The sequence below is a fragment of the Nothobranchius furzeri genome, chromosome 4, assembly GCF_043380555.1.
Source record: "Nothobranchius furzeri strain GRZ-AD chromosome 4, NfurGRZ-RIMD1, whole genome shotgun sequence".
Lineage (NCBI taxonomy): Eukaryota > Metazoa > Chordata > Actinopteri > Cyprinodontiformes > Nothobranchiidae > Nothobranchius > Nothobranchius furzeri.
Window position 1 is genome coordinate 52902927 of NC_091744.1, and position 18983 is coordinate 52921909.

General features: G+C 42.7%; 1 protein-coding gene across 1 annotated transcript in view; it reads right to left on the bottom strand.

Annotated features, from left to right (window-relative positions):
• Positions 1 to 18983, bottom strand: part of asz1 (ankyrin repeat, SAM and basic leucine zipper domain containing 1) — a 117987-nt gene that overhangs the window by 52066 nt on the left and 46938 nt on the right. Inside the window, exons 5-9 of the mRNA XM_054732762.1 lie at positions 10447 to 10558; positions 10236 to 10370; positions 8979 to 9097; positions 7361 to 7433; positions 6905 to 6961 (exon numbers count right to left, since the gene is read on the bottom strand). Coding sequence (XP_054588737.1) covers positions 6905 to 6961; positions 7361 to 7433; positions 8979 to 9097; positions 10236 to 10370; positions 10447 to 10558 — 496 coding nt within the window. The remainder of the gene's footprint in view (positions 1 to 6904; positions 6962 to 7360; positions 7434 to 8978; positions 9098 to 10235; positions 10371 to 10446; positions 10559 to 18983) is intronic.

The following is an 18983-nucleotide window of genomic DNA, read 5'->3' on the forward strand; positions in this document are numbered from 1 at the left end:
CAAGATGAGCGTCAGTAATGTGATACGTCATGAAAACCGAGGGCACTTATTGGCTCATTTCTTCTTCTACGGCTCCACTGGTAGATCAGTGGCTCATTACTGCCACACACTGGCGGCAAATTTAACAGATTGTAACCGATGTCAGATTGTGGTAAAAAATAGACTTTATGCGGTAAAATATGATTATTAAACAACTAATCGATGACTAAAAAAGTCGTTAACTATTTTAATAATCGATTATAATCGATTAAATCGATTAGTTGTTTCAGCTCTAGTGAATACCATCTCGCCTGAAAAAGGAGAAACGGTTCCAAAACAGGTTAAAATTATTGATGAAACCAAAACTGTGGGTACTGCATGCAGACTTAACTGAAGCCAGGAGTGGAGAGAGAGCAGACGGCTAAAACTTACATATCCACAAGAAACTGGGGATCGGGCCAGAGATGTAAACAGACATTCTACTGCTCTTCAGAATGTCAAAGAGATGGTTAAAATGCTGCTGTGTGATGACAAACTCCTGGCGTGTAACATCATTGATCCCACATGAATTATCAGTCTTTGAAGCATCACTAAAATAGATTATTATCATCTCAAGAACATCAACAGAGTCCGCCCCATTCTCTCTTGGGCCAATACGGAGACACTGATGCATGCTTTTATCACCAGTAGAATAGACTACTGCAATGCCCCGCTTTCTGTTCTTCCCAAAAAGACCACTTCAGGTCTACAACTTTTACAAAACTCAGCAGCTCATGTCCTGATGAAGACCAGGAAGCGGGAGCACATCACTCTGATTTCAGAAACACTGCATTCGCTCCCCGTATGTTTCAGGATCAATTTTAAGATACTTTTAATGGTTTTGAAGTGTCTTTATTGGCCTGTCTCATCTCTCCCAACTGCTTTTAACTTATGAACCATCGCGGACCCTGCGCTCCTCTGGCAGCCGTCTCATCATTCCTAAAGTCAAGACTCACACTCATGGCGAGGCGTCTTTTAGTTATTACGGCCCTCGCCTCTGGAACGGGCTGCCGGAGGATCTCAGGGTCGCAGAGAACGTTCATGTTTTTAAGATCAGGCTCAAGACTGACCTTTTTAGTTTAGCTTTTAACTGATTACTATTTATTGCATTGCTTGTTTTACTTTTTTATTTTAATTACTGTTGTGTTACACATTTATTTTTTTTATTTGTATAATCGCATTTTATTGGATATTTTACTGTCCACATTAGCTCTTGTTATTTTACATGTTACATATTTTAATCCTTCCAGTGTTTCCTCTGTGGAGCCCTCTGCCTCGGGACGGGTGGTCAGTGGCGGCGGCTGGGGCGCTCCTTGGGTAGTGCCCAGGTAGTGGTGGAGGTTGCCACCCTCCCTCCCAGGGCGCCCTGGATTGGTGTGTTGGCTGCTGCCATGGATCTGCTGCTGTCAAGGCAGATGGCACCCTTGATGGCGTCTTTCATTACCTGTCCAATCTGCGCTGATCCTAGTGTTTACTGTGGTCTTTTAATGTGTTATGTGTACGTGTGTGTGTGTGTGTGTGTGTGTGTGTGTGTGTGTGTGTGTGTGTGTGTGTGCAACTGGGAATGGTTTGTGGATTGGGGGTGAAACTGTCATAATTGTTTTAAGTGTGGGAAAGATAGGTGTAACGTGATGACGGAGCTGTTCCACCGAAGGTTATTTACCCTCTCTCCACAGATGCCTCTGACACAGAACTAATCTGCATGAGACTGCCTCAAGGTCATGCATTTGCTTCTAAAACTGCTCCCTTTCCAGCTCAAGAGAAGAATGAAGACAAAGGACTCTTTCCTTTTAATAAATCAAATAACTCTATTTTAACAAAACTAATCAAACAAAGGGTTAGTCAGTAATATAATGTTGACCAATCTGTGAAATGACAATGTTATGATTAGTAAATTTTAATAAGTAATATGACTTTAATCTAGCTGCACTAGACATGCTGACTACACGTAATGTAAACACATGACGCATTGCTTTTACTCATTCAATCAGAACCTTCCTTTCTGAAGCGTGGCATAGTCTCTGTGGTGTTTATAAATCTGCCAACTTTGATTCGACCATAAATCAAAAGATCCAGATTAATAAAGCAAGTCCCCACGCCATCTTAGTTCAGTTCTCTGAGTTCTCTTCAGTTCAGTTCAGTTCACCGCATTCTAAGAGAAGTATTGGACCGGCCACCCAGACTTCCTTTTAAGCAAAGAACCAAAAAGCTGGATAAAATCTGTTGCACTTTACCAACCAAGCAACGGTTCCTTTCAGAATAAAAGCTGAACTCACTAACCCTCCGGGTCCATCTGACACTGTCAACCAACTGTTGCTTTTTACCTGGAGACAATCCAAAGACTAGTCTGTTGTACCGCTGACGCTGTTTCATCGGCTCCGGTACCGAAAGGGGGGTCCGAGGACCTGGCATTCTGGATCTGTACGAAGGTCTCATCCTAAGGGTATGTGTGGAGCGACAAAATGGCGTCTTATGTGTTTATGAAACTCTGATCATAGCTTAAGAGCAAAACATCACAACATCATTCAGTCTTGCTTCTCTGGATATGAGAGTTCTGATGACAAACATCACTCACACATACACCATCCATCTCACGTCTCATTCACACCAAGATCCATTCATCACTTAGAGTTTAGAGTTAGTCTTGTTTAAAATTGTTTAGAAATAAATCTTAAACGTTTTAAAAGTGACTCTCTCTTCTCTTATCTCTCAGTTAATATGAAGTGTTACATAATCCCTGCAATAAAAAGTTCCAATCATCTGGTTAAAAGTACCCAAAGATCCATTAGATTGATTTCATATTTTCTATGGAATCTCGTGTCTTATGGTTCATTAAATAGATGTAAATTAACCCTTTACATAGGGAATGTGGGTTATATGGGTCATTTTAATCTGTTAAGCACTTTGTGTTGCTTCCTGTGCATGAAAAGTGCTATATAAATAAAGTTTGATTTGATTTGTTTTGAAGCAGGGATGGAGCACAGCAGACCAGGAAGTTTATCCAGGAGAGCAGGGACGGAGGCTGATGGAAAACATCTCGTCATGACGTTGAAAAAGCAGATATTCCTGATTATTGAATGACCTACCAGCAAAGAATGGAAGGTGAAATCAGTGGACAAGGTGTAAGAGGACTCTTGATTTGTGTTCCCGTGGAATAGTGGAGGATTCTGGGTTTGGGTTCCTGTGGTGTCGGGGAACTGGGCGGTCAGAGGTAGAGGGTTTGTCGTGGAGGTGCTCACCTCTTGAGCCAGGGCAGATAGTCCAGCAGTGTCAACACACAGCATCCTTCACTATAGGGAGCCTAAGGCTCCTCCCATTCCAGTCGGCTCATGGGTCCCCGGAAGAATGAAAAAATGAATGCAAGTCAACGGGGCTAAACGAGCTATTTTCTAATCCGCTTTGCCTTACGCCCTGGATCACACGTATGTTGTACTGCAATTTCAATGAAAACAAATGATGGGTGTTTCAACCACACCTGTCACATACTTTTGAGATTTAATTAGCATGACTACAAACAAGACATTGGATACGTCGCATATGTGACGTCACCACATAATCTTTTCTCCTCTAGCTTAGCTGCTACTTACCACATCGCCAGATTTATGGTGGCTCTTTCCTCCTGAAGGAAGGATTTGAAGTTTGCTGAATTTACAGACATTTTCCCTCTGCTTTTCTCCGTGTCTGGTTCGATGACGTCACTTTTGTGAAGCACATTTGTAGTGTAAGTGTGGACTTACTTTCACACAAAACCTAAAATGGCGACTCCCCCTTGCAAAAATAAGCACATTCTTGGTATCAAAATGCTTCTTTAAAATTCACGGACATCATATGTGAAATTCATGGCTCAAAACAAGCGGAATTACAAAATAGCATTTTTAGGCCCGCTGACTTGCATTCATGTTATCTTTCTTCCGGGGACCCATGTAAGTAGATGGGCGTGACTTAGGCTCCCTATTCTGTGTCGGTCAGCAGAGGTTGAGGTCTGGGGGAAGAGAGTGTGGAGGTTGCTTCTTCTGGACTACAGACTCCTGCTGGATGTCATCAGACAGTTGAGAGGGAGGAAGGGGCCTAAAAGTATCAGCTGGTTGTTCCTCAGTGAGAGGAGAGAAGGGGTTTGAAGGACTAAGGTCAAGTGGGGGGATGGAATCAACAACAGGGGCTCTCCTAAGGCCACGTACTACAACCTCTGACCAAGATGAAAATGGGTCAGGAGCTGGAAGGTTGTCATGGTGCAGAGGGGTCACAAGCAATGATGTCTTGGAGCAGTGAATTTTGCATGGATGTTTAATTTTCAAACTGACAAGGGTCTCAGACAATACAGGGGTACGAGTTCTAAAACTGTCCAGCAGCATTTCCTTCTTTTGCAGGTCAGCAGAGAGTCGTTGTATATCCTCTTTGAAAAAGCATAAACCCGTCATTGTGGGGCAGAAGGAAAGGGAAGACAGACATTCAAAATAGCTTCAAGGTTGCTTACACTTTAGCTGAGCTGCCTCTGTCGGATCCGAATAATTTGAAGTCCAAATAAAGGCCCAAGAAGTCAAAGAATCCCAAAAATTAATAAAGGTCCAACAAAATCATAGAATCAAGAGATCAGTGACAGGAAAAAACAGGTTTTAAGAGGAGTTAGAGCACAAAAGGAGGGAGCTGAAGTAAACACATCTGCCACGTCTGATCTGCAACTTACTCATGTTACATAGGGTTGGGCATCGTTTGATTTTGAACGATTCCGATTTCAATTCCTCGTTTCGATTCTGGTTCCTATCGATTCCCGATTCCGATTCTTTGGCGACATGCCATGTTTTACATGAGCCAGCTAACCACAGGTCCTAATTGATGAAATAATCTTAACTTCAACATGAATTTTAATTCTATGAACAACAACATCACCTTCATTCAGACACAAACATGTATTGGAGAAGAAAGAAAAAGACTTGCAGCACAACCAGTGTGTTTGTTTCTGACCACAACCAAAGTCTGGAAGAAGCCTCTGGGATGAGAGGCTAAATGCCTCCAACATATCCATATCCTAACCAAACTTTGAGCCATTCCAGGAAAAACGAACAGTTGGAACCAGTTCCAATCGAAGCTCGATGCCCAACCCCATGTACCATAATTTCCGGATTATAGAGCGCACCTCAATATACGCCCCACCAACAAAAAAACTGGTTTTCTACACACACGCAGCACTCAAATACAAGCCGCGGCGCAGCAGCCACATGCAGGTCTCTGGCGCACAGCGCATGTACGGCCATAACATCAGATAATCAGACAGAAAGACGCTACACGGAGGTTTTTTATTGTTTTAATTCAACAAAATGAATTTTAAACACGGGTGAACGTGCCTGCAAGTTTAGAAAACAGCACTGATAGCATTCATATTTCTGGATGGTTATAAAATAAAAACAGAACTGACACGTTATTACCGGTAATTTGCATGTTTAGAAGAAAAGAACTGCGCTGACACAGCATTAATAAGCCCTGGATGATTAGAAAATAAAAACTGCACCCAAAACATGCCTGGTTAGTAAATAAAACACACTTGCCTACCAGAAGAAGTCATTCGCTCTCATCTTTGTCTTGCGCACTAAAGCCATTAAAGTCCTCTTCTTCAGTGTCGGAGTTGAACAGCCTCAGAAGAGCTTCGTCACATACCTTTTCTGTGGCGATGTCATTGTCGCTGTCCGTGTTGCTGTCACCATCCCCGGGTGAAGCTGGCTTGAATGAGTTCTTCCCGCTGCCGTCTCCAGCGCCGAACCATGGATTCATTCATGCCAAGCTTACGTGCGGCAGCACTGTTTCCCTCCTTTACTGCCAGATCGATGGCATTCAGCTTAAATGCGGCATCATATGAACTCATACGTGTAGTTACCATGATGAGGGGGTATGGATTTGAAACAAATTCTTTGTCGTGCCGGCTGCTTACATGTGCTAAATTAAAATGAGCACTTTCAATTTCCACCTTTGACTTCCACCTGTTTCACTTTCTGCTAAAGCGCCCCCTGCAGGTGAAGGAAAACCTTCAGTAAAGCCGCACCTCATTATGAGCCGCATGGTTCAAAGCGTGGAAAAAAGTAGCGGCTTATAGTCCGGAAAATACGGTATTACTTTCCATAAATCAATTAATCAGCTTCTAATTCTCTTCAAGACCCACCGGATACGCTGCATATAAAATGAATGAAAGTGGTGAAAGAACACTGCCCTGAGGAGACCCAGTAGAGGAAATATGGACATCAGAGAGAACCCTATTGACCCTCACCCGCTCAATGGAAAATTAACCAGGGATCTATTTAGGCTGACTAAGCACTAAAGGTGTGAAAACACCTTTACTTATAGAGCATTTTTTAATGGATTCAATGTAGGAAAAGTATATTTTTGTCCAGCAGAACTCATAAGTAAAGGTAGAAACACAGCCAAGACCAATGTGTCTTAACACCAGTCCAAACTTCAAACGTCTATGAGGTTCCCACAGTTATTCACATGGAATTCCATGGTCATTTGCAAATATGTCACCTGTAGCTGCGAGGGAATCAGCTTTAGATGTAGGACGAGTCATGTTTGAGCTTGTCAGTAATCCCTGAATGAACCTCAGCAGCCTGACCCCTGAATGCACTGGCAGTGCTACAATTATGCTGCTGATGGAAATCTGGTGATATTTGTAAATAAACAGAGACTTTCCCATTGGTACCAGGGTAATGAAGCTGGTGGATGTGTAAAGATTTAGAAAACAAAGGTCTCCTAAACTGCTGTCCAAAGGAACAGAATTGGTTTTTATGACAGCCTCCTATCAGTCTGACCTCTTCCCAGTGATGACAGTTGTTTTTCTCCATTTCTGGTTCACCCTCAAGCCAAGCAGCGCATTACAGAGATAACAGTCAACAGATGTTACCTTCTCAAAGTCCTCCTTGTCCATGGTCAACAGGTAGTTCCAGGAGATGTCATTTTCCTACGTGAAAGGGAAAAGTCAGACACAGAAAGGACTTTCTACAGCTGCTCATGTAACAGATGTGCCTGCATTGGGAATCACAAGCTACCTGCACCCGTCAAACCCCGTCCTCAAGTTTCAGTTACGGCTGAAAACTTCAACTGACCCTTAGTTTGAATCAGGCTTCACTAAATCCATTGGAGTCAAATTTGTAAACGATAGTAATCTGTCGGTGATGCAGCTGTGCCAAACACACTCTGGGACCCCCCTATTGCTCTGACAGTGTCTGGTAGTGTGTGGAGCAGCGTGGCATCTTAGCTCGTCATCCAGGCATTGCCAAGATAAGGGAACAGAAATCTATCATCATTCAGAGGTACTGAGCATTTCATAACAACAAAAATACACTCAAATAGTACCTACAGTTATGATGTTGGTCAGGTGTCCCAGATCTAGACCATGAAGGAGAAGCTCCAGTTCATCTAGCACCGTTGCACTAAGGAGAGCAAAACAAGCATTTAAAAGTTCCTTCACATTAGAAACGATTATTATAGGTTTGGACAAATATTGCATAAACATAAGCAAACGCAGTTTGATAAAAACGCTGACTTGACAGAAAGTTTTGCTACATAATAAAGGATTTCTGCAATATTCAGTAAATGACATTTAAGATTCCCATCATTAAAATTCAAGAACATGAATTATTAAAATGTCTACATTCATTCAAAATGCTCTTCAAAGAAGATTTCAGTCTTTCATTCAAATGAATAAACTCTATTCCTACAATATTCATAAAAAAGATCAAAAACTTTTCTCGGTATTTTGTTCCAAACTGCAAATTTACCAGTGGTGATTGTTGCTTCTAGTCAAAGTTGTCAAATAATGAACTACAAATACTTTAAGTAGAGATTTTAGTAATCTCTATTTCACTGGACAAGATAAAAGATCAATTAGCAGACTTTTTACTCAAATCCTTTACATTTTACAATAACCTTGTCACTCCTGTTTTATTTTGGTTTCTCATTGCTTAAAGAAATCCACAAAGACAAAAGAACTTATCCAGATGAATTGCACAATCTGTACAGAGTGAATGTGGCCTAGTGGTAGAGTGTTCGCCCTGGGAGGTCAGGGTTTGAATCCCGGTCGGGTCATACCAAAGACTTGAAAAATGAGACCCAATGTCTCCCTGCTTGACACTCAGGCTTAAGGAGTTGGATTGAGGGGTTAAACCACCAAATAGTTCCTGAGCGCAGCCACAGCTGCAGCTCACCACTCCCCACGTGGATGGGCCTGAATTTGAGTGTGTGATGACTAATGGGACTTTAATAACTTGAAACATGGACTGTTCTGACTCCCTATCGGTCTGTGTGACACAAACCCCATCACACTCCAGCCAGGGCATTCATTCATGACAAAACTAACAAACACTGTATAAACAAACATACAAGCGCAACTATTACTAAGCTGCCATGTTTCTTGTCCAGTTTTATCATCTTTACAGACACTTCCAGCAACTAGTCTGCCTTTTCTGCTGTTCTTGTGTGATATCTGAAATGTGCTGCTGACGAGGAAAACAAGACTTCAGCTGCCAGGCGCTGGGTCTACGTGTCAGACAGGGCCGATGAGCCACTAAACACTCAATGAAGAGGTTTGTTGTTGATGTCTGCAGGGACAGTGAATTAACAACACCTGGCACAGAGACACCAGCACTGTCACAATCCAGCAGGGGGCGACAGGGGGCAGTGAGACGAACAACCCTTACCCTGACTGAACATCATTAACACTCAATGTAGTGTGAGTTGTTTATCATCATTAATAACTCAACACAGATTAGGATTAGAGCCTTATTGTTTGAGCTTCAGACTTATGTCACATCTTGTTTCTGTTTCCTACTCTGCTGTGATTATTACTCAGCTAAAAGTTTAAAGCAGAACGACGACAAACGGATGATACAATGCACAAGGAAATGTCATCTACAACAGAGAGTAAAACAACAAGAAAACAACACATCAAGCCCAGACAAGTTGTAAAGATGTCTCACCATGCCCTGGAAGACAGACACTCTGGGTTTGTCTGGAGGAGTTTAGACCCACTCTCCTCCACAGAACAGAGGGGTTGAGCAGCAGAAAGCTGGGATGAAGATTCCAAAATACGAGCTATCTGTGGACAAATGAGTTCAAGCGTTATGAGATTTAGTAGCTTACTAAAAACCGTGTGTACAGATGATAATTATCCAGCCTAGGGATGAACAATATATCTGCATCAATATCAGCACTGGCTGATATTAGTCATGTTTCAACATATCGGGATAGATATGTAAAACTGGGCCAATTTTAACAACCTATGTTATGTCCACTTGTGTATTTGTTTCAGAGGGTGAGGGAGGTGATGATGTTCAACTGTTTAAGTCATGTGACAGTGATGGTAATCATCTCAGAAGCAAAAATGTGTGTGGTGTGTGTATTTAATAACACACACACACACACACACACACACACACACACACACACACACACACACACACACACACACACACACACACACACACACACACACACACACACACACACACACACACACACACACACACACACACACACACACACACACACAAAATCTACTTTGCACTTTATAGAAATAAAGCAAGACAATAAAAAATTCTGCTTGCATAATTTTCAGTCTCTGCAACATCTGTTCATTTCAGAAGCATAATGTCAGTGTGTAAATCTACATATTGCTATCAGCCATAACCAAGACTTTAATATCCGTATCAGCCCAAAATGTCATATAGGCACATCCCTAATCCAGCCCTAAACGGACACAACTGTAGACACTTGGGGCTGTGTTCATGGTTTGGTTAGGGTTAGGGTCAGAGCCCACTTTTCTAAGTATCCGTTAAAAGCAACGGAGGCCACAAGCCTGTGATTGGTAAGAACACCACTTCCTCTAACTCTGTCAACAGCACCGCCATTCTGCCTCAAAACATGAAAGAGAACTGAACATATCCAGTGACAGACACGGAGCAGATTGAAGAGCGTCTCATGGTAAAATCCATCCATTTTCGTCTGAATGGAAGATAATGGGAGAAAAACATTAACAGCTTTTAATGTCTTTATAATATGATTTTTATTAAATTTTATTTGAAGAAAATCGTGAATTCAACTGAAATCGTAATTTTTCCTAGAAAAATCCCAAATCAATCTTTTCCTAAAATCGTTCAGCCCTGACAAAGACGACTACAACACACGAGCGGTTACTGCCCTAACCTGCAAGGAAACAACAAAAGCTGTGAGGTTACCCGTGTGCGTTTCAGCCTCTCAGCCAGATCAGCAGGGCTTTCGCCACTCTTTGTTCTTATAGTTTTGTCTGCTCCCAGTTGGAGGAGCTTCAGCACCGCCTCATCTCTGCCAAACTGCACTGCTATGAACAAGGCCTGACAGAAACACATAATACAAGTTTTAAAGACAGTCAAAAAAGGTCCACTTCAGGTAGAGAAAAGCGGGACAAACCGTGAATCCGTTCTTGTCCTGGGTGTTGATTTCAGCGCCGTGGGAAACCAGGAGGTTTATGATCCTACTGTAGCCCTCCCTGGCTGCCAACATCAAGGTGGTTTGTTGTGAGCTGATGAGAACAGCACAACAAAAGGTTAGAAAAGAGGGACAATTAAAAAAAAGGAGCTGGAATGACAAACGCAAAAAACAACTAAACTGGGGAAAACAAAAAAGTATTCAGAATGAAATACCGGAACAGGACCGTGAAGAAACCACTAGAGGGCAGTAGACTAAACATAAACCAAACCCTAATGGTTTCGAAGATCAGAAGAAAATCTAAGCTAAAACAGAAAAGAGCGTTAATAAAATATGGTTGTAGCTTCTTGGAAATCATTATCATAATTCTCATCTAAGACTAAAAGTTGGTTTACTACATAGAGAGGCTAAGCATCTTTCTTATGGGAAAGTTTATTTACAGTTAGAAATCTGAATTCAACATGTTCAATTTTATTTTCAAGGGGGGCTTAAATGTTGCTATACTTCCAGTTTCACTTGCAAATTTGTGCCTACAATGTTTTATGTCGGACTTTCTCAACTCATACATCACTGAGCAGAAAGTGTTTATCCAGCAGGATCACTGTGAAAAGCTTTATTTTGTTATTCTGACACGACTTCATCTGCAAAAATACTCTACACAGCAGAACTGCACCCTCTGAGCCACCCTGCACCACAAGATAAAATCACTAGTAATAAAAAAAAAACTAAAACACAGAGGTAGCAAAAACTAGAAATGTGTGCAGACTCGGTGTGTGTGTGTGTGTGTGTGTGTGTGTGTGTGTGTGTGTGTGTGTGTGTGTGTCTGTGTGTGTGTGTGTGTGTAGTGTTTGCAGGTCTGATGGCCCAGGGGACAAAGCGCTTCTCTGAGGGTAGCAGCTCAGACAGTGAGTTTGGAGGGTCACCAGTGAATGCCTAGGTTTTCCTGAGGCTGTAGGATGTGGAGATGTCTTCCAGGGTGGGAAGAGCTGTGTTTATAACTCTCAGCAACTAAAGTGCGACTAGAACAGACCAGAACTAGCAACAACTACCTGGACTTCCCTATATCCACCCAGGAAGCCCTTTAAGTATCCTACGTGGGAATATTTTAGATACCCAAAAATGCTAATGGAGAAAATTAGGACTATGGCTCTCTGCAGAGCTTGCAAAAAAATGCATCCATAGAATCCAACTCCTCCAGTCACCTGCATCTGAGATCATCATGCGGACAAATGAGCTACAACTAGGCCAGATTACATCAGGGCCTGCAGTAGTTTAACAGTAACATTAGAACAATCTAGAGAACAAGGGTTCATTTAGTAGTGTCTGACCTACAATTCCCTTAGTCTTTGAAAGCCATTTTAACATTGAATCAACAGCACTAGAAGGAATTTAACATCTAATTTCTTCCTCCAATGCTGACTTTATAAGGCAAGTCACCCCGTGCCAGAGTCTTACTCCACCCACACTCCTTGTTTGAAAAATGCATCAAAAGGAGAATGCCTGGTGTACCTAGAGGGCAGAGCTACAGAAGTGATTGACAGAACTGGGTTTTCAACTATCACAAAAACAATCGGACTCTAGAAACCCAGTTCGGCTGTCAGAGGGGTGTATCAATTCCCTTTTGGAATAACATAGCAAAATGCAGAAATATCTATCAGTCTATCCCTGGTGCTCCCCTTCTTAAATACCAGGCAAAAGTCTTCTCACTGTGCACCAGATGACGGTCTTGGAGACCCTGAAGGCTTCTACTGAAATCTAGTGGCAATGTTTTTTTTCTGGGACTTAAAACCCTTTGAGGACAAAAAGGAATTTTGCAATGAAATTTAATTCTTCTGATGGTGCTTCATCACATCCTAGAGTTTACGTAAACTGGCACCATAAAAACGCTGGCAGCAAACTTTGTGACCAGTCCTATTTATGTGACCAGGGCGGTACTTTTACCTCCACCCAAACAAATTCTTCACATAAATAACACCTGAAACAACTTTGTTATCTTATCACACTAAACAACAGAAACACACATCAATCCTGAGAGGTGGGAAAGTGTTGGGGTAATTCATCACTTCATGTCTACAGAGTACTCGGTGCCTACGTGCATGGGAATAACATACAGATAACAAGGATAAAACATACCAACAGCTCCAGTTCTGAGACTAACACTGTGAGTGTGAACATTTTATCACACCGTCTTGTGTTTTGGCTTTTTGTCTGATAAAGGTCACTCACTATCATTTGTCTTAATAGGAGTTGATATGTGTAACAGGAATTGTGCGGCAGTGACCCTCGATTGAGGTGATGTTTATCAATAAGGTGTAAATTCATTAAGCACATAGGGGGATTCTAAATAACAAGCAGTTGAAGCAAAGGTTGTCTTCTTTTAACTATTTCCAAGAAATCACAAGTTAATGTTTTGTGAACTCAAACAAGTGCAACAATACCATGCCATTCATGACAACATCTTTATAACACCCTTCTATAGCCAACAATCCGTCGCTACCCCTTTGACCCTGGAAAACCAGATAGGTGGTGTCATATATTCATCAATTTATCTGCTATTGTTTTTCCTCAGTGGTGGTTTAGTTGTGAAAAGATCACCAAGGTCTCTCTCTCTCACACACACACACACACACGGTTTAGGTAGGTTTTGTGTGCTGTTTGACCTTCAGACCGTGAATTCTGTCCCGTTTCCAAACTGTTGGCTAATTAATAAGCAAACTGCTCTGCATCGACATTGTTCATCCAATCAGGATGTCAAGAACAGACTTCCAGGAACGTCTGACTCACTGTACCTGGTATAAGCCGCCTAGACTTTCTCCCCATCCATCAGAATGATGAATAGGTTAATAATTATTACCCAACACTTTCATTTACTGTTGTAAAGCAACTAGCTTTTCACAGACATGACTTTATTTCTTACATGATTGTAAAGACTTGGAACTGCTGACAGTCACCGTGGAATCATGTGAATATGGCCACAAAAAAAAAAAATACAGATGAAACCAATTCAACTTTAAAGATGAAGCTAACATATCTCATGAGATATCCCAAGCCTTTATTTGTGATGATTATGGTGATGAAAACCTTAAATCCTAAATCTTAGTGAAGTAGTATATGATGAAAAGGTTCAATATTCTAGACTCAAAGTGTCACACATTAATCAGCTAATGAATCCAGAACACCTGCAGAGAGATTCTGAGCCTTTATATAGCCTCTCAGTCTAAGCTGGATTACTGATATAAATGGACTTTTGAACCATATTCTAACTTTTCCAGTTTCATCTGTATGCAAAAATGGCCAAATGTCATGAATCAAGTCCTCATTCAAATTATGAGGCTAATCCTTTATTATTTAATCTGGAAAAATGTGACTATCCAAATTCAGTGAACTAACCTCCAACAGATTCAGTTTAATGGGGGAGGGGAATTTGAGTCTAATTCAATATTTGCGATATGTAAACATCTCACCTCTGATAGTCTAACAGCAACATGACTCCTGCTGCCTCTGTTTTACTCTTCTTTCTGTCTTGGATTATGAATTGATGTTCCCTTTTAAGCCGGGCGTACACTGTGCGACTTTTTCACTTTTTTGAGCCGATTTTCCACTCGTGCGAGAATCCACGAGATCGGGGCGAGTTTTGCGCCGAGCGTCGTGTAGTGTACAGGGGGTTACGAGAGGCGATTAACACCACGTGACCAGCTGCCGATCAGCAGTCGTGAGGTCGCATGGACTTCTGGCGTGTTTAATATTTCGCTCGTCCCTCGTGAGGGTATCGCACTGTTGAAGCGGCGCTGCGAGCAGCTGCGACCCAAAAAGTATCAGAACCACTCACGGCGCATGCGCAATCCTGCATCAACACCGCTCGCCCGCTATTTCCCTAATAACACACGTTGTTCGTTTTAATTTCTACACGTTTTTTTACTCACTAAGATTGTCAAGAAAGCGTGTTTGTCGTGTTCATGTCAAATTAAACTGATCACAAAACACAGATTTACTTTCTTTATTTCGTTTTCCTAATCCAACCCCCATAAATCCCTGTGTGTCCTCCTGCAGCACTCCCGAAGGAAAACAGGCAAAACAAGACCAAAAAGTCTAACGTAAAAAACTGCTATTTTTAGCATATTTTTAGGGCTGACGTGTTGCTACCAGACGTACAATGTGAGCAGTCAGGTCGCATCCGAGAACTGGGTCGTGCAGTGTGAGCGCCTGGCTCGTGAGATCTGCTCTGCGAGGAAGTCGTACAGTTTGAGCTGAAGCTGAGTGCTACGAGTGAAAAAGTCGCACAGTGTACGCCCGGCTTTAGTCGATTCACTCGGTATAACAATGGGACATCACGCCTTCTTGTGGCCTGGCTGAACAGTGTGATGCTGTGTGGAAGCCCCGCCCTCCACTTAGAAGCAACAGTGTCCCCGCCATTCCTCAGTTCTTATGCTCTTAACCTCGCTGATAGCATGTAAGTACAAAGAAACTATTGTTGGCTATACTATTTAAAAGTTAGCTTAACTGCTCACTGGCGTTGATTCTGCTGCCTTCTGGTCAGCATTTGCCCCCGAGCGCTACCTTTTTGTGGCTCTTTTAGCTTTCTGCCTCAGTGCTCTTTTGCTTCTGCTGCTCTGCTCCATGTCTAGCCATGAGCACCGTGTTGGACTCATTTAGGTGAAAGTCTGCTTCACTTCCCTGTCCTCAGGGCCGTGGTTTTTCTTCATAAAGAAGCACCTGTACAAAGCCTGTCCTGTCTGCCTTTGGATTCTTCATGCTAACAGAGCACTCTCGGACCCGGAGGTGTGCGAGTTCCGTCGCCAGCTCCATTGTCCCATGCTCGATCGGCATGAGAACTTCCTTTAACATGTCCTGGGGGACGCTGCGGGTTCGCAGGACTCCATGCTCTCCAAGTCGGCTCCTGCAGCTTTGCATGGTTTCGATGCAGGCAATCTAGTGATTGAGTCCTCTGCTGCTAGCTGGGAAGATTACATGGAGGTGACACACAGGCTGATCAAATCCAACCTAGAGATTTACCCGTTCTCTACTCCAGAGGACGTGCTGGACATTTATATGAACAGTCATGACCTGCTGAGGACTAGGAAACTCTCTTAATGGTGGACAGTGTTACTGTTACCGCTGCCTCAACTCCCGAATGATTCAATTCAATTCAAGTTTGATTATATAGCGCCAAATCATGACAAGAGTCATCTCAAGGCACTTCACATAGTAAACACCAACACTTCTGCTTTGCCAACGAGCGGCAAACAAACTTGAAGTGAACTGGCCTGCTCCTCCGCCAGACCAAATGAGGTCTGGCTCCTGCGTTTTGCGAATGTTCCTTGACCTGACAGCAGCCTTTGACACTGTAGATCACACAATCCAACTTCATAGGCTCGAGTCATGTGTGGGAGTGACCGGTACTACCCTTGCCTGGTTTCAATTGTACCTCACTGATCACTGTTTTAGTGTCCTAATTGATGACTGCTCCTCCCCTAATGCCCGCCTCTCGTTGGGAATCCCTCAGGGCTCTATCCTGGGTCCACTCCCATGCTTACCCTGGGAAAGATTCTAGCCAGTCACAGGGTCAAGTACCACTTCTATGCAGATGATTGTCAAATTTACTTAAAACTCAGTCAGCATCAATCAAGCTCTGCTTTGACAGACTGCCTCTCTGATGTCAAAACCTGGCTATCCTCTAACTACTAGTGTTTAAATGACAGCAAGACAGAGGCCATCCTTTTTAACCCTACAAACGCCAGTAGTATAACAGCTGTGCCAACCCTACCTGCCCTCAGTCTCCAATCATGCGCCTCTAGTTTGGGTGTGAAACTAGACCTGTCTCCGACCTGTCTGACTTCTCAAGTCAACCCAACCACCAGGCAGTGCTTTTACCACCTTCGCCTTAAGCCCATTCTCAAACGCAGACATCTCAAGTCAGTCATCCACGCGTTCATTACCTCCCATCTAGATTATGCAAATGCAGTCCTGATTGGGATTAGTGATTCCACCTTGGGCAGACTACAGAAGGTTCAAAATGCTGCTGCCAGATTCTTAACCAACACCAACAGAGACACACACATCTCTCCCATTCTTGCAGACATACACTGGCTCCCGGTCAAATTCAGAATTCAATTCAAAACCCTGCTGTTTGTCTACAAGGCTTTGAACTGCCCATTACCCTCTTACTTGGCCGACCTGTTGCATTTCTACTCACCCACTCATACCCTTCATTCAGCTGATCAGCTGCTGCTGATTGTCCCGAAGGTTCACTATAAATCTCGGGGTGAGCGTGCCTTCTTGCACACTGCCCCTAAACTCTAGAACTCTCTGCCCCTCCATGTGTGTCAGGCACTTTCTCTCTGTAGGTCTAAAGCCTGGTTTATGCTTCTCCGTCAGCTCCGCAAGGGACAGACACGCACGGACTGACGGAAGCGTTTTGCTCTTTTACTTCTCCGTCTCCTGGAGAGTGTTGCAAAGCAATTGCCCGGCAGGACCACAGAGGGCGTAGCGCTGTTCTGTGGTATCCTGTCATGTGTCGGTCCAAGATAGTGTGTTTATATTGTGTTTTTTGTGTATATAAGAGACTTTTAACACGGACATATTTGTCTCTCATTCTCCCACCGCTTCATGCGCTACCCACCTCTAAACCCACGTTTCCTGTCATTTCCGTCCACAAATAAAATCCTTGCTGCACATCTTTTCACTCCTCCAGTCATGGGAGAATTAAACGTTCATATTTTTAGAGTTTTTTCGCGAGATATTCTTCAAGCTTCTCCGTGTCTGCCGCTAGTTATCCTCGGCTCTCGTTGCAATGGCGGCGCTGTAAACAACAGCGGCATCCTGACCAATCTCAAGCTCGCGTAATCCGTCTCGTTCGACAGATGTTTAAAAAAGTGGGCTCGACTCCGTACGTACTTGCGTGCCCTACGCAAGGACGGATAATGGCGTTGCGTGTCTCCGCACTGACGCAGACGGAGAAGCATAAATCAGGCTTTAGTCTGCCCTCAAAACACACAACTTTGGCCTGGCTTTTCCCACGTGACTGTCTTCTTATGTCAGTGTGACGCTTTTCTATTAGCGGCAGCTTCTGACATTCTTCTGTACTTTTTATCTCATTAACGTTGCTCAGTTAGTTTTTTACCTGTTTCTCTTTTATCTTAGTGATTTTACTTGTTTTATGGTTAGTTAACTTTTATTGTAAATTTAGACCTTGCTTTTTGTGCTGCTTTTATGTGTTACATGTTTTTAGCTTCATATTTTACTCCTATGCTGTCTTTGTTGTGTTTGAGTCTTTCGCTCTCCTGTACAGCACTTTTATTAGCTGCCATGGTATTTTTAAATGTGCTTCATAAAAAAACTGGTATGGTATGGTATTTCCGCAAATAACAAAAGCCTGAAGTAAGTCTGCCATGTTGTGGAACTGCTAATGCTATTGGTTAGCTTCTACTAGCCAAAACATGCTCTGTTTTCTCCTGGATGCCTTTGTGATCCAAGATGGTCGGTAGGGTTGGGTGAAATATATAACTTTTCCATTCTCCAATCGTCAGTCCAATTAATGACGACGGACAATACTAGCCCGCCTGCTGGACTCGCCCTCTGTCTATTCTACACAGAGGACAAGTCTGGATACTCAGAGGCAGAGAGCACATGAGGGGCGGGATTAGCCAGCTCAAAAATAACCAATCGGAAAAAAATCAGAAATGACGACTGTATTGACTGTAGTCAAAGATGGCATCTGGTGACAGTGCAAACATCTTACTTTAGAAGAAAGGCTTTTAGTGCATCTTCTTGTTGTTTTAAAGAAATGTCCAAGTCATTTAGAACAGAGGAAAGAGCCGCAGCGAATTCCACTTCATCTTTGTTGTTTGAGAAACTGCGCATTGCGGTGTGTAACATTTGCAGCTCAGCGCTGATTGGCTCAGTTAGAACTCTCAGGGGGTGGGGTTACTTGAATGAGAGTGTTACTAGGGCCTTTGCTTCCCATACAGAAGCACTGGCATGGCTGGCCAGGCTAGGACGATACATTCACACATGAATTTTCGGGCAACATCATGATGCACGGACTGATTTGCAAATACAGAAGTCCAATCATGGACTGTTTTAAAGGAAGCGCAGCACACAGGTTTGATGGAAGAGAAATTTTGATTTTTCGTACTTATTGTTTAATTTTGTATTGTTTCGTAGAGTGATGTATAAACGGCCCTATTAAGCATGGTTAAAGTGTTAGAAAGAAGCCTCATCTTTGTTTCCCTGTGGTGCCCACCATTGTGGTATTTTATTGAAATAAAATGTTGATTTTTCTGAACATAGGCTTCTGGGTTTTTTTCTTTTATGAATTTGAGTAGAAGATGGGATGAATCGTTGCTGCATTTGGACACTCTGAGGAGGGTGTATTTGCTTACTGCCAGTGGTCACATGATCCATTTCCCTCATCACTTTAGTTTTTAAAATAATGATAATCATTCAATAATACCATTACATTTCCATTCATTTTTTATTCATATTTAGTCCACACAGGTTAAACAGAGTGCCCCAGTAAC